Source organism: Cyprinus carpio, chromosome A14, assembly GCF_018340385.1.
Source record: "Cyprinus carpio isolate SPL01 chromosome A14, ASM1834038v1, whole genome shotgun sequence".
In the NCBI taxonomy this organism is placed as follows: domain Eukaryota; kingdom Metazoa; phylum Chordata; class Actinopteri; order Cypriniformes; family Cyprinidae; genus Cyprinus; species Cyprinus carpio.
In genome coordinates, this window is record NC_056585.1 from 30,354,836 (window position 1) to 30,377,000 (window position 22,165).

Sequence of the window (22,165 nt, forward strand, 5' to 3'; positions counted from 1 at the left end):
GACATCTTCAGTGGTTACTCTGACCACTAATTTCCATAACTGCTGACCACATAAGGACACATGTTAGGCAAACACCTAGCGTTGTATTATTTTGTGTAATTAAATGTTTTATGTTATGTTGTTAATGTTTTGTTTAAAATTGTTATATCATGCTAATTTGTTAGATGTTATGTTGTCAGATTATGTTTTGTCATTGTCTAATTATGTTGTTTAATCATACTTTGTGTGATTTCAAGAAACATAATTTGTATGGTTCTTGTGTTATGTTCTTATGCAAGTTTTTTTTGTTTTATACTTTTTTGTGTGTTATTTTGTGATGATTTGTTATTTAAATTAATGTCAATACCAGCAGGCTGGCTCATGCTTTTAAAATACCTTCAGTTCTCGGAAGGTCATGCAAGTTCTGAAATGTTTGCAGTCAGATAGTGGACCACATTTACACTTATCCATTTAGCAAATGCTTTTATCCAAAGCTTCTTACAAATGAGACAGGCTATTCTTTAAGACGAAAAGCCTCTGGTTGTTTGAGGTATGAAAGAGGTGGAAATCTGCTTTGCATTCTGAGCTCCTGAACTTGCCATAAAGGTTCAGTGATGTTTAAATATGCTCGACTGGGGAGACGTTTGACTTCATCCTCATGCTTTTCAGTTCATCCACCCATCTTTATGAGGGGATTAATTTAGCAGAATAGGGAAACATCATGAGGGAAGAATGTTTACAACTTAAGCTGCACCTGGTAAGCCTGTTTTTACAGAGTAATTACAGGACATAATGTGGCTCGTGAAATGGGCTGCCCATATCATTATGAATAAACCACCTAAACATGTGCAACAGTTAAACAGGCAATAGATGATGTGATTTATTTTTAGATATATGGACTGGAATGTGATTCATCAGACTATATTACTCTTTTGTTTACTACATTATAGTAAATGGTAATTACATAGCAGACTGAATAGATAAATTGCGGTTAAGAGTAACATTTCTGTGCAATGAAAATACACAACATTTTTTAGTTTATTACATGTACCATAAAACAAATTAATTTTAACCATAATCCATAGTAACATTCCTCCATGGCAGTGAAAAAGTCCATAAAAAAACTACTGCAGTGTTTGTTTAGATGTAGAGTGTTTTCACAAGTAAACATTGATTGATCTGTGTATATTCCTTATTAATTGTGCGTTGTGTATTCATATGTTATTATTCAGATTAAGACGAGATGACTTCACTGGCATAAGCAGTCTTAAAAGCATCTTAATCATGGATTAGTTTCTTACAAAGACTCAGATCTTTACTTCACATTATGGTAATTGATGGACTGGAATCATGTAAATTACTTGTGGATTATTGTAATGTTTTCATCAGCTGTTTGGACTCTTATTCTGACGGCACCCATTCACTGCAGAGTCTAATCTTTTCCGATGAAGAAACAAACTCATCTACATCTTGGATAGCATGAGGGGCAGTCAATTTTCAGCAAATTTAGATTGATTGAAATTTAGAAATTTAGATGAATTGTTTTAAGTGCTTCACAAGTAATACAGTGTTGTTTATTTACAAATGCACACCAGCGTGATACAAGAACTACTTGATTTTTCATTCAAATGGTCAATGTTTTAAAATCAAAAGCCTTCAGGATGGACAGACAAGAAACAGGAGGTATATGTTATCACTGATCGTGAAGTATACATTTCTTCCTGATTTGCAAGTGACTTAAAAATTGTCATGTATTTGTCAATGCACGACAAAATATATATTAAATAATATGCAGTTCTTTGTTTACTTGCCAGGCATCATAATGTGTTGATTGAGGGTGGCAAGACTGAAATGTGACTAGTCACACATAGTTTAAGTGTCACACGTTAACAGTGAACAGGACTGTTCTCACATGGGCCGCAGGGGCTTCTTAGAAATAAAACGGGAAAACAGAACCACACAGGGAATTTCACACTGGATATCTTTGTGAATTCATGTAATAAAATGCTCAGAAGCATACAGTCACGGATATTATGTCTTGTACAATGTCCTAAGTGAAGATTAAACAGACATGCATTACAACAAGACTACATATGGTCAAGGTCAAGGGTCCAGTAACAATTCGGAGACATTTAAAACCAAAACATTTAAATGTGTACTATATTTAGCAAAATGCTTAAACGTTAAGCCAATATTTACACATTTATGAGAATGCCATAGAATGTCATATTTATGAGTTAGACCTATCTTAAATCACCATATTTGCTTATTTTACTTACTATTGGACTTCTTTAACACTATACGTGCCCACACACACACAAAAGTACATATTACATACTGTAGACATTTTATTTGATGTCTGTATTAAAGACAGTTACGATTCTGATGTCATTCTCATATCATTCCCTAACAATGCAAACAAAAGCCACAAATGCTATATTACAAAAATCCTGACCATTGTCTTTAAAGAGAATAAGCAATAGAAATGCTGTCATCATTTATTCACTCATGTGAGTAAATTATGCTCCCTGTTTGAACCTGTTTGAAATTCTTTCATATTTGGAACACAAAAGGCACTCTTTTTTCAGAATTATACTGATTTCTCTGCCATGCAGTTTCAATGAACAAGCACTGAAGCTTTAAAGCTTCGAAAAGAACATCATAATATTATCATAAAATAGTCCATATGACTCATGCACTATATTCAAAATTTCTGAAGCCATACTATAGCAAAATAAATGTTGTGCATGGATAATTTTGAGTCTGATCTGTTCAACGAATCAGACGATTCAGTCACTAAACCAATCTGAATAATTCATTTACAAGCTGAACTAATCCAGCTCACTGATTAAATGATCTGCTTGTAAAACAGCTCATTTGAAGATTATCAATGACATTCATTAAAATTTCACTCATTAAAAGTTTGTTCCTCACACAAAAGAATATTGTATGACTTCAAGAACTGAAATACACAACAAGCTGCACTTTTATTATACTTTTAATAATATGTTTATGTTTTTGTTTGTCTATTTGAAGCTTGAATACCTCAGTCTCTTTTCACTATAATTGCTTGGAAAAAGAAAAAAAAAAATTCTAACTGTGTTTTATGGCAAAAAAAGTCACACAGCACAACATGCCAGCTAGTTAACGATGACCGAACTTTGGTTTTTGGGTGAACCATTCAAAAAACAGATACATTAACAGTTTACAATGAATACCAGATAAATTAACAGTAAACACTGAAAAGAGTAAAATAACATTATAATCACTTTTCCAGAGTGTGACACAAACCACAGACACAGTTGAGTGCTGATTCACTCCTTCATGTCTCCTGAAAGTTTACTGTGGCATTTCATTTCACAGTTTTCCCCTTTGAGAAACAGTCTACCATGCGACTGACACTTGTGCAGCAAGTGTTGCAGTACATGCCTCCACTTTTCTCTTCGTTTTCCTCAGTTAGCACGTCTAGCAAGGCTCGACGGGTGTTAGATGACAGTACAGCGGTGGCTGGTGTCCGGGCTGACGCTAGACCCTCCCTCGGTTTTGACGGTGGTCTTGGATGAGCTGATCTGGGAGCGCAGCTCTTTGTGATGGCAGAGGCGATCGCGGTAGTTTTGGGCAAACACCAGCAGCATTAGAGGGTTGATGCAGCTGTGCGAGTAGCTTAGGCAGATGCTGATGTTGTACGCGTACACAAAGGCGCTGGTAGGCTGCTGGATGCTGAGGTTGATCACCTGGATGACATGGTAGGGGGACCAGCAGACCAGGAACAGGGCGATCACCATCACAACTGTCTTGGTGGCACGTTTGGCCCACACTGACTGCTTGCGTTTGACCCTCCGGATGGAGCGGAACACGTGGTATAGAGTGAGAGTGTAAAATGTAATTATTATAATGAGGGGGACGATGAAACCCAGTGTGGACTGGTAAAGCGTGTACCAGTACATATCCTGAGGCCCATCCAGGTTAATCATACAGATGTCCATGTCCTTTTTGGAGATGACTTTAGTGTATATCATGACTGGGATGCTCAGAAGGAAGCTGCCCACCCACACCATAATGTTAACGATGATGGTCCACTGAATGGTCCTCTTTTCAGATGTAGGATGTACAATTGCAACGTACCTGAAAAAAGAAGAAGCAATGAATCATGTTATTAATGCCACCCAAGAGGAAAATGGCTTGCTCTTTCATAGTTAATGACATTTTTTTAAGTGATTTTAATTTTGCTGCATCAATGTGTTTCTCACATAACTGCAAGGAGAAATAAAAATAGAAACAGTTGTTGATATACAATTTGACTATAGAGCTTTGATCATTTGGATATTGTAGCTCAGATAAACTGGCCTTAAATTTGATTTGAGTTCATAATGAAATCTCATCTCTTTAGCAGACTTTGGTATCTGGGCAAATCTGAGCACAGTGTGTGAAATGATTAAGATGTCTTCTGATACTCTATACAAAGTAGACTTGTGAGATTAATAGGGTCTTTTTCTCCAGAGAAAATCTGGAGACATAAACAAAGTAATTTGATCTATTTTCTCGTTTTCTGGGAGAAAAAGATCTTATTTTTTATATGAGATTTCATAAGTAAATTAAACTTTTTTTTGTTTTGTTTTAAACTTTATTAAATGCCCTAATTCAAGGGTATTATTACATTCATGCAAAACAGAGATACATTGAAACAATACTGTAGCATAAATGATTTTGTATAAATTAGGATAAGGATAATCTGAAGTAAAAATATTTTGAGGTTATATTTTGCCCAAATGGTGCAAAAAACTATTGCCTGCATCCATTTTCCTGTGGATTCCAGTGCACATATTATGTAACTATATAATATTTGGCATACATACTATATTATTCAAAAGTTTGGGGTCAGTTAAATTTTTTTTTTTTTTTTTTAAAGAAGTCTCCTACAAAGACTGCATTTAAAAATACAGTAAAAATGCAGCATTGTGAAATTTTAGTACAGTTTAAAAAACTGTATTCTATTTTAATGTTGTAAAAATGCATTTTATTCCTCAATAAAATCCTGAAAGCTGAATTTTCAGTAGTCTTTACACCAGTCTTCAGTGTTACATGATCCTTCAGAAATCATTGCTGATTTGCAGCTCAAGAAACATTTCTTGTTATTATCAATGTTGAAAACAGTTGTGCTGCTTAATATTTATTTATTTATTTTTTGTGGAAACTGTGATACATTTTCTCAGGATCCTTTGAAAGTTGATAGAAAATGTATTTATGTTAAATAGAAATCTTTTGTAATGTTTTAATTTGTTTTTACTGTCACTTTTGATCAACTTAATGCATGGTTACTGAATTAAATTAATCTTCTGAATTAAAGTATTATATTTCTTATATATATATATATATATATATATATATATATACATATATATATACTTACTGACTTAAACTTTTGAATGGTAGCGTACATTTTTGTAGATATGCACTACATGGCTCTCCTAGCTGAGTCTGGTTCTTTCTAATTTATCTTCCTCATTCTAGCATCTTTCCTTGCCACAGCTGCCTTTGTCTTGTTCGCTGGGGGTATTAAGGCACTATTTTATGCAAAGCTGCTTTGGAGCAATATGTATTTTGAAAAAAGCTATACAAATAACGCTGAATTGTCTTCACTCTTGGAAAGCAAACATGCTACTAGAGCTGCAAAACAGTACAGTAAGTGACAGCTTTATAAGAAATGCAATTGCTGTGTTTTTATTCTTCTATCAAATAAAAGCTTGTTTAAACTCAAAAGATGTGTACTTTACTCGTGAACAGTCTAAACATCTCAACTTCATTTTTCAAGTATTCTGCATACTTCAAGTATTACAGCTTTCATATACTCTAGTCAGACAACAATCTTTGTTTTTTTCCCTTGCTATTTCTTATAAAGGGAAGAGAATGTGTCTGATTTCATGTTTAATGTATTGCTCACATAGTAACAGTGATTTTAAGGTTGCCTTTAGTGTGGTATTATGTTGCTTAGCAAAAGATAATGAAAATGCGGAGCTAAGATATTATATCTAAGTAATTCTAAGCGTGACCCAGTAAGAAAAAATCTTTTTGGGAATACAGCAATGACACTATATGAAAAAGTGTTATAGTGAAGCTTTATCACCTAATCATGCAGAGGCCTTCTGGGGGACTCATATGTCTTTTTGTTACCAACAACTAAGCAAAAACTCTCCTCTGCACTCTGTATTTTATGTGGTCATTTGTATGTGGAGAGATATTGTGTGTTAAAGTACTTTTGTGTGCTATAAATATAAGTAAGAGGGTTTTTCAAAGTCACACAATGTTGTTGCTGTAGTCCAGTCTTGCAGATACAAAAATACAATAAAGATACAAAACTGATCGATGCGGCAGGCTTCTTTTTTTCAAGGTCATGCAGCATGGATCACATGGTTGTAAGAGTTGCATTGATTTCATTCTTTTCTTTTTTTTCTTTGCATACATTCAATAGAACATCTAGATTAGAGTTTGATTAACAGTGATGAGCAACTGGGCTGTAATTTCATATAATTTGCTGAAAATACTACGTGCTCTGTAATTAAAGTTTGAATAAAGAATTCTATCCTTTTGACCTCAAAGCTGATGCACTTCATAAGCACATTTATTATCTTATCCTGTCAAGAACATGTCACATGTCAAAGAAAGAAATTCAATAGCCTATGTATTACTATATATTTATATTTAGCAAAAAGGAAGCGTATTTTGGTAAGTGGTAGTTTCACATAAAATGCAAAATACAAAAAAGTATAAAATCTTAGTAAATATTTATACATATGTTGGGTTTTATTTTATGCCGATAATAAATACATAGCACACAAAACACATCTATGTTTTGCAGTAATTTCAAGATTTTTATTAAAAATGACTGATTACAATAATGCTCATCTATAAGAAATATTTGAGTTCACACTGAAATCTTTTGATTATAGACTTTGATTATATACAAGATTCTCTCTAAGTTATGAACAAACGTTCTTCCTGCAATGTTAACAGAACATTTGTTCAGAGTTATCTGGTCTTTAATAATATTCTCAAAACATTAGCACAAAAACGTAATTCATTGTTCATGGAACATTTTATTTTATTTGAAATATTTTAGTTGGACAGTAACTTTTTTTTTAACAAAAACATTGTGAATTTATAGAGCACTTTTAAAAATAACTTTTTTATTTTCAAAATATTTTTTTGCTGGGGAGGCCTGAGTTTATTTTATATATTTATTTATTTTCCAGCGTAGAAATTTGAGAAGTGATGCAGTTTAGGATAAGCTGATGAAATATCAGTGAGATCTCATTTCTGCTTTTACTTTCCTATTGTTTAAGGCCTACTTTGCAAAACTGTAATATAGTATGAACACAGTATATAGGGCACTTGGAAAGTTCTGACTTCCCAAATGCATGCAACTCTCACCTGTCAATGCAGAGTACAGTTACTATGCCCACTGTGGTAAACTGGTTACTGACGTCCACCACCACCACAGCTTTACACATGAAGTGGCCAAAGACCCACTGTCGGTCCCTGACCAGCTGATGGATGTTGAACGGCATCACCAACAGGAAAAGCAGGTCTGCGATGGCCAGATTCAGCACGTAAATATCAGAGACCATCTTCTTCTTGCATGATGCCACAGCATAGATCACCAAACCGTTGGCCAGAACTCCAACTGAACACAGAATGCCGTAGATAGTGGGGAAGATGTGCATGAAAGACGCGATGTCAATGATGCTGTAGGAGGGGATGGTTCGGTTCACACACGAAAAGTTAGACGAATTTGCAAATTCGGAAGCGCAAAGAATATCCGAGGTGTTCATCTTAAAAAAATAAATTAATAAATTAATAAATAACTATGAAAAGTTGTCGTCTTAGTCTGGTCTTCGCACGCTTACGCAAGCTTTTACGCAGCGCTCTACTTCATATCCAAACCGTTTAAAGTTGTAAAAGCTTCTCTCGGGTGTCACTTATCGCCCCGTTGTCATCTGCTTTGCTTTTCATTCAGTTTGCCGATGCTTCCTCGGTCTCTTGAGATACTGTTACATATATGCCCAAAGGCTGGAGCTTCTGTGCGTATTCTGCGCGTCTGTCTCCTTCACTACGGCTGTTTGAAGAGATGCGTATGTCTCCACCCTTTTTAGAGTCCTCTCTCTAAGCTCACCCATCACCATCACACTCAATATTTAAGAAAAAAAAAAGTTTGATTATTCATTTGTGCAGTCCATCACCGCAAGACGCTCCAAACTCCAGTGTTCACAATGAATTTCTTTATCTGCTGTCATGGGCTTTGAGTTGCTACCTGTTGCATGCACATCTTATTAGACCTGTTATTGTTTAATAATTTACATTCAAGCAATATTGGCAGATGCCTTTATCCAAAGTGAGTTTAATGTATACATTTTATAAGTTCATGCATTCACTGCAAATTGAACCCATTACCTAGGCGTTGCGAGCACCATGTTATGCAGTTTAAGCTTATAGTCAGATTGGCTGTGCATTATCACTGTTCATTATGTTTTAAACTTGTACAGATTAATTGTTTAATTGATCTTGCTGCCCAGCCCTTTTATGGATTATGTTCTATTATGTTCTAGATTATGTAATGTGTGCACACTTTAAAAATAAAGCCTTATCTCTGTATATCTCGATAAGTATCAGCACCACTGCATTCCTGTAAAAACAGTCACTCCGTCATCTTGTTTAGATTTGAGGGAACAGAGCACATCCTTTAAAGACTGGAAACTTCCTTTCCACAGATTAAAAAAAGTAACTTAAGGTGCTCATCCTTTCTACAGATGTCTATAGACAGGACTAATGGCCCCTGCAGAACAGAAAGGATATTGGTGAGAAAAGTTTACTCCAAAAAACTTTATAGCATGCATTTATGGATTTTGTTCATACTGTCTCACAAATCATATGTCTAACTGTGCATGCAAAAGAGCATTGTAGTATCTGGTAGGAATGGTCCGATTGGGTACAGTATTTTTGTTTAATGTATAATAATAATCATAATAATTAATAATAAAATAATGTGTGTGCATGTGTGTGAGTGAGTGAGCATGTTTATGGTTATGCCTCCATAAAATTAAACTGGCTGAAGAACATTTAGTGGTTATGGTGGCTTAGCCTGAGGTTGATTGCATGTCTTGTGATTTGGAAGGGCGACCAATGACCAAATGATCTTCAGTCACTCTGACATCTTTAGTCATGGCCTTAGCCCTTGTAATATATATTATGTACGGCATATTATACAATTTTACTATTTACGGTGAATCTGTTAAGTATACACACTTTTGTCACACAATACATTGCAAAATATTAAAAATGTAATTTATGTACGAGTATAAGTCTAATGATTTGAATGGCTTTGTGATGTTAGTGTCATATCAAATGATGCTACGTCTCCAAAGGGGTCCTTGGCTTAAAAAATTTATAGACCCCTGTTATGACCTAAAGTAAACTTTCGCTGTGACAAGGTCGGATGAAAAACAGAACTGACCTTGGCATTATTGTGGCCTGAAATGAATAATTCACTCAAATCAATGAGCTTCAAGGAGAAGGTGAAGGCTTTGTTCAAGGAGCAGCGTAATCATGAAAAACTCGTCAAAATCTCCAGCTCAACTGCCAATTTGGTGCGACTCATTACTTCACAGTTGGTTCATGCTTCTCTTTTCTAAGATTGCTGATTATAGAAGGTAATTTGCAATTGTTGATACATGTGGATTCATTCATGTTAATAATGCATGTCCTCATTCATAGTAATCAGCGTAAGAAGATTGGTTTTATTCTTTGTTCCGGCAGAACTGAAAACTCCTTGTGTTCCTTTATATTGTCTTTGATAACCAAAGCAATTAAAACTGTGAATTTGCATTTCATTTTGTAACATTTGTTAAACTGCAATGCATAACCAATCTTTGATTACTGTCACAAAATGTAACATAAACTGCAAGATTCCTGGATGATACAGACTATTCAGATATCACTCTCAAAGGACTGAGGAATGCATGCTTTCAGGCAAATATTTCTCATCACACACAGACACACACAAAAAACTAAACAAAAAAATCACAGAGAAAATATGGACATGACACAAAGATGAATGACCCAAAGGGAAAGAATTAAATAGAGAGTATGGCTGTTTTACTTTGTGGTCACATGCCTAGAAAGATCATATGATGCCTTGTAGTACTGGAAGATGTTTGGCAAGATAACAAGCCTACAGATTGCGATCCCCAATCCTTTTATTTTGTTATTTTTTGAACCCCCTGTTTTCTTGACGCATATCATGTCCAAAATTGCCAAACAAATAAGGCAGCTAACTGGGTTTTAAAGCAAGGTCATTATGAATAGAATCATTCATATCCAGCAGAGGGCGCTGAGGTTCAGCACTCAGTACTGACATAAACTAATTTCACAATCTAGAGTAAACAAAATTCATCTGCATTCTTGTCAGTTTTGATTAATCAGTTTAGCTGCCTCAGTTGAACTTGGCAGTGAACATCAACGTTTTAAACTGCTTCTTTATCTTGATGTGCTTTATTTTTCCAGTTTAAATGAACAACGTCTGTGTTGGTAGACTGACAAGGTAAAGTGTTATCTGTCCATGAAAAAAAAAAAAAAAAAAAAAAAAAACTGAATTTCACTTAAATGCTGTTTTACTTTTCTATTTTTAAATTGATCTTAAATAGAGATCATATGGAATATAACAGAAATGTAAACATTTAATGTTCAAACTTTACTCAATACTCATTGTATTTTTTTTGTTACATATATCATATGTCTTGTGCTCATTGGTAGTAGGCTATATACAGTATAAGAGCTGTTTTTGCAGTTCCTAAAAAATAAGTAAATAAATAAATAATACAAAAAAAAAGTTCATAAAAACACTGGGTAGTGAGACTTTGATCCACTGCTTGCATGTACTAATGTAAATGTGTATGTAAACATACTCCCCTTGAGTCATAAAATATGCTTTCATCCAGTCATGAAATATGAAACCATTTATCTTTGTTTCATCATCCCTGGGAAATCAATAGAAACTGGGATGGGGATTTTAGATGAGGCTGTTGGTGATGAATTTTTTAAAATAAACCTCCACAATAATCTTACTCTATAAAGGGGAAGTTTATTTTTTACATTTTTATAAATGCAAACACATAATTATAAAAAAGTCTATCGACTATTAAGATATTCTGTAACATTAGATTGTACAACCACTAGTAAAGATGTCAAAGGGGATTCAGAAAATATAAAGTGAGTCTAGCCCAAAATTATTTAATTGTATAGATTAAATGCATGGTTTGTTGTTTCAAAGGCTGTAGCCAAGTTTAATCAATCTAATCACGGTAGTACTGATGCAAAGTTGAATAATACGATCTGACAGGATTTGTGGTTTCACATTAAAGCTTATGAGACAAACGCAGCTCATGTAAAGCAGAGCAAAATCTATAAACCTGTTCACTGTGCACAAACATACACATGCATACAGTCTTTCATTTCTCAATGAGGTGATGCTTTTTATCCAAACTGAAGTACATATGTATTGGGTTCTAGGAGATTTGTCACATTTTATTTTCAAAAGAACAACTCATCTAACAATTGTTCCCATTCTATTCATCAAAAAATTCTTAAACAACAAAGCATTTCAAAAGCAATATCACATGAAACAATATAAATCATTAGAATCAATAGAATTGCACAATAGAAACAAAATTTAGTCACTGAATTATGTATTGAAATATATATGTATTGAATATTTTTTAAGTTTATTGCAATATATTTCAATATTATAATACTGAATATTATAATATTATAGTTGTATTTCTTTGAACCTATTTACTATTGCTATTATTTAAACATTTTTTATATAAAGCAAACTGAAAACATTTGGTGAATTACCACTACATCATCTACAATGCTCTATGAGTGATGGATCTCTCTCTGGGACTATGAGTAGTGTATTTAAATTAACACTGACTTGGGCTTCTACGGAGACCATGGGTTAACATCTTCACAGCGCAGAGCTGTTCTGTCTTGAAAGGTTTATACATTATCACTAAAAATCCATTTCCATATTTTCACTTCCAATACCTGACTGTTGAAATGTATTATAGGGTTGAGCGCCTCACTTAAGGGCACATTGATTATAGTACATGGACTGAAAGGCCTAAACCTGGAATTTTTTCAATTGCAATACCGGATTTTTAACCATTATGCACGATATAACAAATCTCATCACCTCACAAAAAAAGCATCTGAAGCTTAAAAAAAAAGAACTAACTAGTTTTTTTTTTTTCACCAACTGATTGTTCATAATGATTTATTTGTTTGTGTGAAGTGCTTGCAGCAGCTATGATCTGCCCACTTAGAGCATGCAGCAAAATTTATTTCCGATTTTCATCCAAAACAAGGCATCCACACATAGCTGAGATGAGCGTGAGAGTGAATGCCACAGAACAGTCACTGTACTGCAAACACAACCGTTGATTTATTTGTTTTTGATGTACCACTGAGAAATGGGCAGGACATATTCAAAAATAATCAAGTCACATGAAACTAAACTTAAAATGAGGACACGACTGCAGTGTTTTCACACTATAAGATATTTAGCCCTGACATTTAGGGTTTTAGGATTTTTTTCCTTCTTTCTAACTTCCAATAATTGTATGCAAATAATAAATCAGAAAAACTGTAGTTTGCTCAAGGGTCCAATCTAAGCACTTTGACCCTGGGTCATAACCTTCTTATCACTGGCTCCCTCCAATGTCTGGACACCCAGTTATCTCAGTTAAGAGATCTGGTTCTTGACTGGTCTAATAGCAGTTCACATTCTTCATGACAAACATTTACATCCCTATATACTTAAAATTAGACATTTAGATGGCTCTAAAGATATTTGTCGCCATCAATGTGATAAGTATCGCTGAAATAATATAGGCTACATGCACTTCGTGACATTCCTCTTCAATGAGAGCTATTTAATGAGTTGAAAGCTCAGATTTATGGATGCATATGGACATGCACCCGCAAGAAACTGCTTTTTTAACCTCTTGGTGTTCTTTGCATAAATCTTCTTTCATAGTTCTTGATGCATGCAGCAAGCCTTTAAGCTACATGTCAGTAAATTAAAGGGTCATGTTATTGCACATTCATGTTAATAAAAAATGTCCAAAGGCAATGAAAAATAATAGCATACAATGATTAGGGTATGAGCAGTCAATGAACCACTGGGCACATGGCTATTTTAGATTGCAGTGATAATTGTGCAAATTGAGAAAACACTACAGGTTAAAGTGTCTCCAGTTGATGCCAAATTAACAATGCTGTTATCAAACATAATAAGTATGAACAACAAAACTGTCAAGAGAGTTGTAATTTCTAATTTTGTGGACTAATTTATAACAAAACCAACAACAACAACAACAAAAATCTGTATTCTTAATAACATCACCCTCAAGGAAGTGACATTTTAGTAAAAAAAAAAAAAACAAAAAACAAAAAAAAAATACCCTTGAATTCTTTGATGTTTTGTGGTATTAAATGGTTTGTTGCACACTAAAACATCCATCCTGCTTCATGAAATTACAGAAATTGGTATGATCGTATTCAAAATTTGAAAAGATCCTGTAAGCTAAATCTCAATTGTGCATTGTTACATTGATTATGGAAGTAGGGAGTTTTTGTGTTGTCATGGTGAGTCTGTTTAATGATGTGTTTACGCCCCTCATCCAGCTCTGAGTTCTGTGTGACTGCTGTGGCAATAGAAGGTAACACATGCTATCACGTAACACAGGTTTAACAGAATAATACTGGCACTCTTGCGCAGACAGGCGCAGTGCAAATACAGAACTAATTGTTAACAGACCCACCCACTAACACACACTACCCTGCAAGACTGTTGAAGGAGAAACATCAATGTGAAATGAGATGAGAAACTTCTACGTTTCTATGTATCTTACTGAACACACAGAAGCTATTAACTCTGCCATGAGTGGAATGAGATGGGGGAAGTTGTATTCATTTTATATTGGATTTTAAATCAGGTTTGCACATAGAACAGGTGTTAAATCACGTGATAGTTGTGACCATGGCTCAGCTGGTGCCTTTGTGCAAGGGAGGCATGTAATGCGTGGGCAAAGTCATGCTAGACTGTGTCATTAATTTCTCGTTGTGCTCAGGGTTTCAGCTGACCGAAAAAAATTGCCAGATACAAGATATGTATGTGGAGTTTGGGGACAAGATGAAAAGTGATGATGAATTTCTTCCTTGGTGGTTTGTGCACACAGAATTAGCTGCTTGAAATCTGCATGCAGGTCTCGGGAGCTTTTCTACAGCAAATATAAAGCTTGTGTTTTGCAAAATGTGATACTTAAGTTTTGTACGCATTAATTATCACCAACATATGGTGAGTTTTACACTTACTGCACTTGAGGGAAGCACATAAGAGACTTGTGCTTTTGTTTAATAAGAGTCAGTGCTGTTTTTTCCTGTGAGCATTTGTCACGCATGGCCGATGTATCTTTTAGTTTTAACTTTTAAATTAGCTTTATTCGATTAGAATATTTACAAATTACCATCAAACATGTGTATAGCTTAGTCAAGTCATTCCAGCAGTTATATCTGCTAGTTTGGCACAGCCAAGTATTTTGACGGTTGACCATTCAATGTCTCTTTAGATGAAGTTCGACATCCTGTCTTGGCAAAGGATGAAGTGAACAAGACTCATTTCCATGTAGAAGTTAAGCTGCTCTTCCAGGCATTCAGTTTTGTCTCTTGGTAATGTGTGGAACGACTTTTTGAAACTTTATTAGCAGATACATAATCTAAAATGTATGAAGACGTGTGATAAGTCGTTTTAATTGGTTCCTGCGAGAGTGATATGGTCACAGTGAATACTATAGGCAGCAGTGACAATCTTTTATGTTATTGTTTAGAGGCTCCCAATTGAGTTCATAGGTTCATAGAGCAAAGAAACTATTATTTTTTTAAATGAATAGGCAACTTAGTTTTATTCTGGAAAACAGATATGTCCCCTCAACTATCCCTGTAATGACAATCCTGTGCCACCTAGAGGATTTGCGGTGGTACTGCAACATTTCCAACAAGTGTTAGAATGAACTTACTCAATTACATAGAAAGAAGAAAACGTGAAATAAATAATTTACCAGCTATTTTCATCCTTTAAATTAAAACTTGAGCTTTACATTTGGATCCCATGGAATCAATCTGTGGTAAAGACATGCAATTAACCCATTGTCCTCTACACTCCTATTTGACCTCTTGTTCCTGTCATTCAAATCTCCATGTGCCTGTTTAACCAAATGTAATGTGACATTTCTATTTCCCTCTTTGCACTTCATGCGTCGTTCCCTCTGTATATTTACACAAGCTATCAGAGAGAATGGCGGGCGGGAGGGTTCATTTTCTCTGCTCAAACAACAAGCTGATATTTTGCAGTGTTTTGAGGGAAAGGGCTGCACATGAGATGAAGAGGTTTTCTCGTGTGTGGCATGGAACAAAGCGCAGTCATGTCTGCAATATAAATTAAATATATATAAGTGTGTGACCTGCTGTTTAGTTATTTGTGAAAACTTCTGCATTGCTAAGATTTAATCTTTAAACAAGAGATTTTTTTTTATATTTGTTTATATATTATACAGTTTACAATTAACTATGTAAATGTTATGTGAAAACCTTCCTATCTGTTCTAAAATATAATTCGTGCAAATGTAATATGTGCATATTCTTACTGCATTGTGATTGGTTAGGCGTCACACAAGAACCAATGAGCAGACAGTTCCCAGTTATTTTTTGTATGTTCAGTGGAAGTCACTGGAAACCGAGTGTAAAACTGGACGAGTGTAAAAGTCAGTATGAATCTGATAATGGTGTCCTACTCCCTTCTAAGTATTCTCATGCATCACATCCAGTCTCACGTTGTGCATGGGGACAGATTATCTCGTTATCAGTGACCAGCGCTGTGCGGTCAGCCCTCAAAGTCTTTCACAGTCAACATGGAAATCAGAGAGACTGAAAAATGGCTCTCATACACAAGAAAGAGTGAGAGATTAGCAATATTACTGTTTTATCATTTCCTACAATACGGTGTGCCTATATCTCATTTAAAACATCGCCATCTTCTAGATTGACTGGCGGTCTCATGATAGTGGTAAAAAATAGCATCGGCCCACTCAGAGTTGATTTAATTTACGAGCTTGCTGTCTCACTGTGAGAAGAGTGTGATGAGAATAAGGAAATGGAGTGTAACTATATGCACACTCTCTTAAGCTGAAATTGAAATCTGTGGATTTTGACTTATTGGATCCGAATGAAAGTGAAACGCAGGCGAATGCAATTAGGTACAAAAGTGAATTAAAGAATGTTGCAGATGTAAAGAAAAAAATATTGAGTGATACGTCAGGTGTTACAGACCCCATGAAATTGGTGGACGTGCTTTGTTTGCCATCTTGCGTCAGTGTATTTCCTACTGAAAGAATGTGATTTGAAATCTGTCATCTTTGCTTGTGAGATCCAAACATGAGTCATAACCAAATGTCATATGACTAATCACTCTTGAGTCTATTTTATTTGTCATATTGGCCTACAATAGCTTATATGTGACCTCAAAAGTACATTAACTAAGACAAGGTTTTCCAAGTTTTGATGCTACAGGCCAATAAATATGACTCCTTTTTAAAAATATAAATGCAGCTATTTATATTTTTGTCAACACTTCTTAATCTTGGATTTTTTATTTTTTTTTTTACTTTTCCTTGTTACAATGCATTTTGAGGTTGCCTCCTCAGCAAAGGATTCATGCTGTGCTGCCTTAGAATTTAGCCAAGAGAAGATATGTTATTAGGTTGCATAATTAATATACCAACATCTTAAAACAGCCTTCTCAATAGGAGAGCGCCTAAAATGTCTTAAAATGCGGCCTAGCTCACTAGGTTTTGGAACAGAGCTACGGGGTCTTTAAGCAGCGAAATGCACATGCTGCGCTCCATGAAAGTGCATATGTGCATCTGTGTGTGGTGTGCAGCTCAATGGGGAACATTAGATGTAATGATTTCAAAGAAAAAGAGTGACTGAGAGAGATGCTAGAATGCTGATGGGGTCTGGGAGTAAGCTGCCATATAAGCCTTTAATCTGCAGGTAGCTCATTGTGCTCCTGGGCACATCAGAGAAGCATAAGTAGCTGTATGAATTATGGGACGCCGCTGACCATAGGGTAGCGTGTGGTAGGAGAACGAAGAGAAAGATATGCGCGAGCTGATTAATAATGAAGCATTGCAAAACCTTGGGCAAACATCTCTGCAGACTGTCACGCCACATAGAGTGGAACTGCTACCTCCATCTGCTGGAGTTCATGTCCAGTAGCACCAGCATGCTGATGTGAGTGGTAATGGAGATGATGATTGCATCTGAAATCACCCAGATGGAATGGCTGGCATCTCTCTGGAGGACATTAGTGAACTGCGTATTTGTGCGGGACCCTGTCTATGTCTGCGTGAGGTAGGAGGGCGGGAGAGGACACATGGCGAGAGAGGAGGAAATCATTCATTTTGTGACCCATGTGTTCAGTTATGGAGAGACCTTGAGCACTATGTGTGTGGGTTTCTATCTGTTAGAAGACTGTTTTTAAATGTGACGCTGTGATGAATCAGAGGTGAAAAGGGAAACCAATAATAACAGTCAAAACAACATGATAACAGATTACCGTGAAATAGCCTCCTGATGCAGTAGATGGGAAGACCTATTCCCCCCTTCCTGCCTTTTTATGAGAACAGATGTGTATGTTTGTCCCATTTGCAGTAGTAAATAAATATTATACAATAATGGAGTTCTTGTGACAAAGAGCTAGCACTTAAAATGGGGAAAGAGAGAGAGAAAGAGATTTATTTTGTACTATTATTATTATATTTTGATTGTTAAAGAAGTGTGAAATTTTTGTCAGAATAGCATCACCAAATGGGAGTTTAAAAAATAATCTGACTTCTGTTCGTTTTTAAACAGATAGCCCCACCTCCAAACTCTTGCCATTGGTTGAGGCAGTGTTGCTGTGTCAGACTGATTGAGGAGCACAAAGCAATAATAGCACTGACCACAGAGACACAGTTTATATACTTTTTGAGAAAATAAACCTAAATGGCATACTTATTTCTGCTACTTCTGTTCACTAAATTCTAACCAAATTCACTTATATTTTCTACATTCCAATGCAAAATAAAACAAAAAATGTTAAAACAAAAAGATAAATTACAAATTAAGATAAGGTCAAATCAAAAGTCATAATGTGGTCAAAAAGTCAAAAAGTGGTATCAACAGGAAATACCTCAAAACAGAAAAACACTTTTTTGCATTATTCTTTTGTTTTATTATTACTTTATACAGTATACAATTACACAATATTTCTGTTTTACTGAGAGAGAGAGAGAGAGAGAGAGAGAGAGAGAGAGTTACAGGTATGACATCACAATCAGTGCTACCAGAAATTATTTTAAATTTGTTTGGCATGCTGTTCACTGACCGTATGGCCAACTTTAATGCCCCAGTGGTCACATTTCCCATTTCAATTGCTTCATTTAGCCATTCTTTGGCATGGTGGTGCATGACTAGCTCTAACTGCTGCAAACCCTCAGTTTGTCTTCAACAAAGTGATGTGAGATGTGAAAAAATACTCAAGTCCATACATATTTTATTCCTTATTTCCATTTCTACCACAAACACTTTGACCCTCAAGACAATTTGGGTAATTCTTCTGACCCATTTCAGTGAATGAATATACAGACCACTTGTGAGCAATAAAAACACAATAACCTTGGAATATGTGACCCATTTTTCTGCTGTCAGCCAATCAAATGCAGAGCTGCAGCACAGAAACATAGCAGCAAAGGAGAAACTGACAGGCAGCTCCTTTATGCTGTGTCATTGTGCATGTTACACCGAGTTTGAGTGGCATATAGATCTGGATTACTGATATGCTCTACTCTCAATTTTTTTATTCCCGGAGACATTTAGGGCCGTGATATCTCTGGCTGGAGGATGGCTGGCAAAATGCTGCCAGTCCCTTGTGCTTTATGATCTGACTAGTGCAAGACAGTTACCCATATTTCTGTGCAGAGCTGCAACCAATTACAGAACCCATTCACTGTAGACAGTAGGACAAATGCCAAGAGCGCAGAAACTGTTGACTGGCCTCCGTGTGGCCTCCCTTTACACAATCAGTACATGACCCCTTTCGAATAGAGATGTTTCAGGAGCCGGTGTCATATGCAGTAAAAAACACTTTGCGGGTTGCTCTTCATTTGTCAGTGTGTACATTTGTTCTATACATGTATCACATGTGTTCAACAGCATCACATAAAGCCTGATTTAATCCATGCAGTTCAGTTTGAATGCCTGCACACCTTTTGAGGGATGCAAACCTAAACATCTGTTTGCATCAATATTTTATATCAGTGCTTCTCTTGTGTGTGTGCATGTTACCTCGAACAGTATATGAAATATTTACCGTGGAAAAAAAGGCCAAAGCAATCACAGTGAGGGATGGGTCATGAGAAAGGACCTGGCATTCATACTATAGCAGGCTGGCTCTCTTAAATTTTAAAGTTTAAGGCTCTCAACAGCTATTATGATATACCCTTACATCTCACTGCTCTCATGTCTGACCCCTGTGTCTCCCTTTTTACTTAATTCAGTAGAAGGACCATAAAAAATGAACATAGTAATGAATATTACATCAATAATGAATATTGTATTTTCTGGATCTCCTTTTCTGTTTTCTACAGTAAGGGAAAAAGCATTTCTTGATTCAATAACAAGAAAGACATAGAAGGAAATGTGACAGAAATTTTTTTATTTTTTTTTTTTTATTTTGTATCAGAGTTGCATGGAGCTCAGATGGTGTACCTACATGTCCTAATAGCCAGTGAAAAGCCCCCGGCTGTGTTTGATGTTTATTGTGGATTAGATATAAATTTTAGCCCGCTAAACAAGAAAACAAGAAAAGGCATTTGAATCAGCAATCCATAATCATTTTCCATAATTGCATTGCGAGTATGCAAATAAGCATAGATGTCCTTGTGATCATGTAGAATTTAATGAAAGCATGCCATCTGAGTTGCTTTTCATAATTGCACAAATTGATCCCTGTATCAAAACAGGAAGAATCGGGTGTATCAGACAGTTCAGAGCAAATGTGTTTTCAAATATTTCAATATCTGAGAGAGCAGCAGAGAAGAATGAAATGGCAATGTGTTCGGGTGAGAAGGTTAAAAATGTTTTCTTACCCATTAGAATTGTATTTAATAACCACCGTGGAGTCTGAACTACAGCACATGGCATCAGTCCTTGGAAAATTGTGTTTTTCTGTCAATTAGGGAATGCAGGGTGAAAATGCAACATTGTGCAATGTAGATTTCGGCCTTCTTAAAATGCCAAATGATCAGTAGTATTTCTTCAGACATCTAGACAATCAGCTTACATGTGTGCGATAATTACAGATAACTAATTAATAATGGGGTCCATAATCGGAGCTGTTGATGCTGGCTTAGTACGGCAAAGCTGGGTTTTTTATTTTTTATTTTATGGAAGTCTTAGCAGTTTATTAGGCTGTCAAAAGTAGGGAGTTTCACCTATCTTGTGGCATATCTGAAAATGGAAGCAAAACTTTGTGGCTGCATATGATCCACGTACGTATATATATATATATATATCCTTTTATTTAGGTGCACTGACAGGCTAAAATTAAACAGGATAAACCACACTTGACAGTGCATTAAGGTAGTCATTTTGCCACGATTGAAGATATATCCAACTGTCAAAGAGTCACGGGTTGTTTACAGTGCAGTGCAGGGCCAGACGTTTATTGCCATCCACTCGGGTTGTATTTCACCATTGTACCTCAATCCACTGAGCTGACATTGTATGCATGAGACCACTGCAGCCAGAGATTTCCAGGAAGCCTCTGCTCTTGATGTGTCTCATTGCAGCCCCTTATTGTGAGTAGTAGTTTGCTTACCAACACTTGAAATTCATCAACTTAAAGCTGATCTACTGTTTCTTTGAAATGTTGAATAGTCAGTAAGTTTCAGTGAGTGTTTTTTGGCTTTTCTCTTTATGGTTTGTTATCTTCTAATACACTGAATGGATTCTGCCCATAAATCACATACTGTATAAAGCAGCATCTGTGGGCCAAATTTGGCTAACGTGGGTACTAAACAAAAAACAGATTTTATGTACTGTACTATACAGAGGACAATAGATATTGTATTATAATTTGTTTGTGGTGCTTGCTCAGGCAAGCCATATCTAGGGACAAGATTATCATAGAAATGTGAGCTAGAACTCTTCTGAATTGAGCAAGTGGGTAACCTAGCAGCTAGCAGCCACACAGTATACCCTAGCAACACTCAGAACAAGTCAGCAACCACTTAGCAATGCACAAAAACCACTCAGAACACATGGCAACTGCACAGCAACCTGCTAAAATCATCTTAGCAAAAGTGCCATTTCGGTCCAATCTAGGTGCCCTGAACACCACTGCAACTGCATTACAGCATGTTAAGGATTGTTCAGAAAACCTTAGCAACTGCATAGCAATGGCCTCGAAACATCCCTGAATACTCTAGCATACTGATAGTTTTGAATGGGTAAACACACCTCACTTTCCTTCAGAAAATATTTGTGACGTTATTAACAACTGACATTTTAAAAGGACAATTCTAAAGGATTGTTAAGGTGAGACAGAACTTCATACTTGTTACCTGTAAATGAAGCTTCACATTTGACTTTGGCTGTTCTGCACTGAGATTCTATTTTAGCCACCAAAGTCTGGTTTTAAAAACCACCTTTTCTTATAGTGTGAAAATCTACCTCTTAGTACCATTCGCTCTGCTACACATTTTTATCTCTTGTGACTCGCTGAACTTCACGCTGCTCTGCACCAGTGTGATGTATTGACACATCGGCAGTAACAACAACTCTTGATATTTACAGAAGCCAAAAACAAACCACTTGCAAGCAGAGTTGTGCTGTACTTCTCCATTATATGAAGTTCCCTCATCGGAAAGCATGTGTCAAAGTAATGAGGCAGAAATTCAACACTGCATCTCGTCTCTGTGGCCAAGCAGAGCTGTGACATTGTGCTGTTTCTTCTGACCTATGATTCACATTG

The 22,165-nt window shown here is 35.8% G+C and overlaps 1 protein-coding gene across 1 annotated transcript; it reads right to left on the bottom strand.

Annotated features, from left to right (window-relative positions):
• Nucleotides 1-1,552: 1,552 nt before the first annotated feature.
• On the bottom strand, nt 1,553-8,101 carry LOC122147508 (melanin-concentrating hormone receptor 2-like). The gene is made up of 2 exons (XM_042770518.1): nt 7,408-8,101; nt 1,553-4,104 (listed from the first exon to the last, which is right to left on the bottom strand). The coding sequence occupies exons 1-2, from the start codon at nt 7,806-7,808 to the stop codon at nt 3,465-3,467; spliced, it is 1,041 nt and encodes a 346-aa protein (XP_042626452.1). The 5' UTR covers nt 7,809-8,101; the 3' UTR covers nt 1,553-3,464.
• Between the last annotated feature and the right edge of the window lie 14,064 nt (nt 8,102-22,165).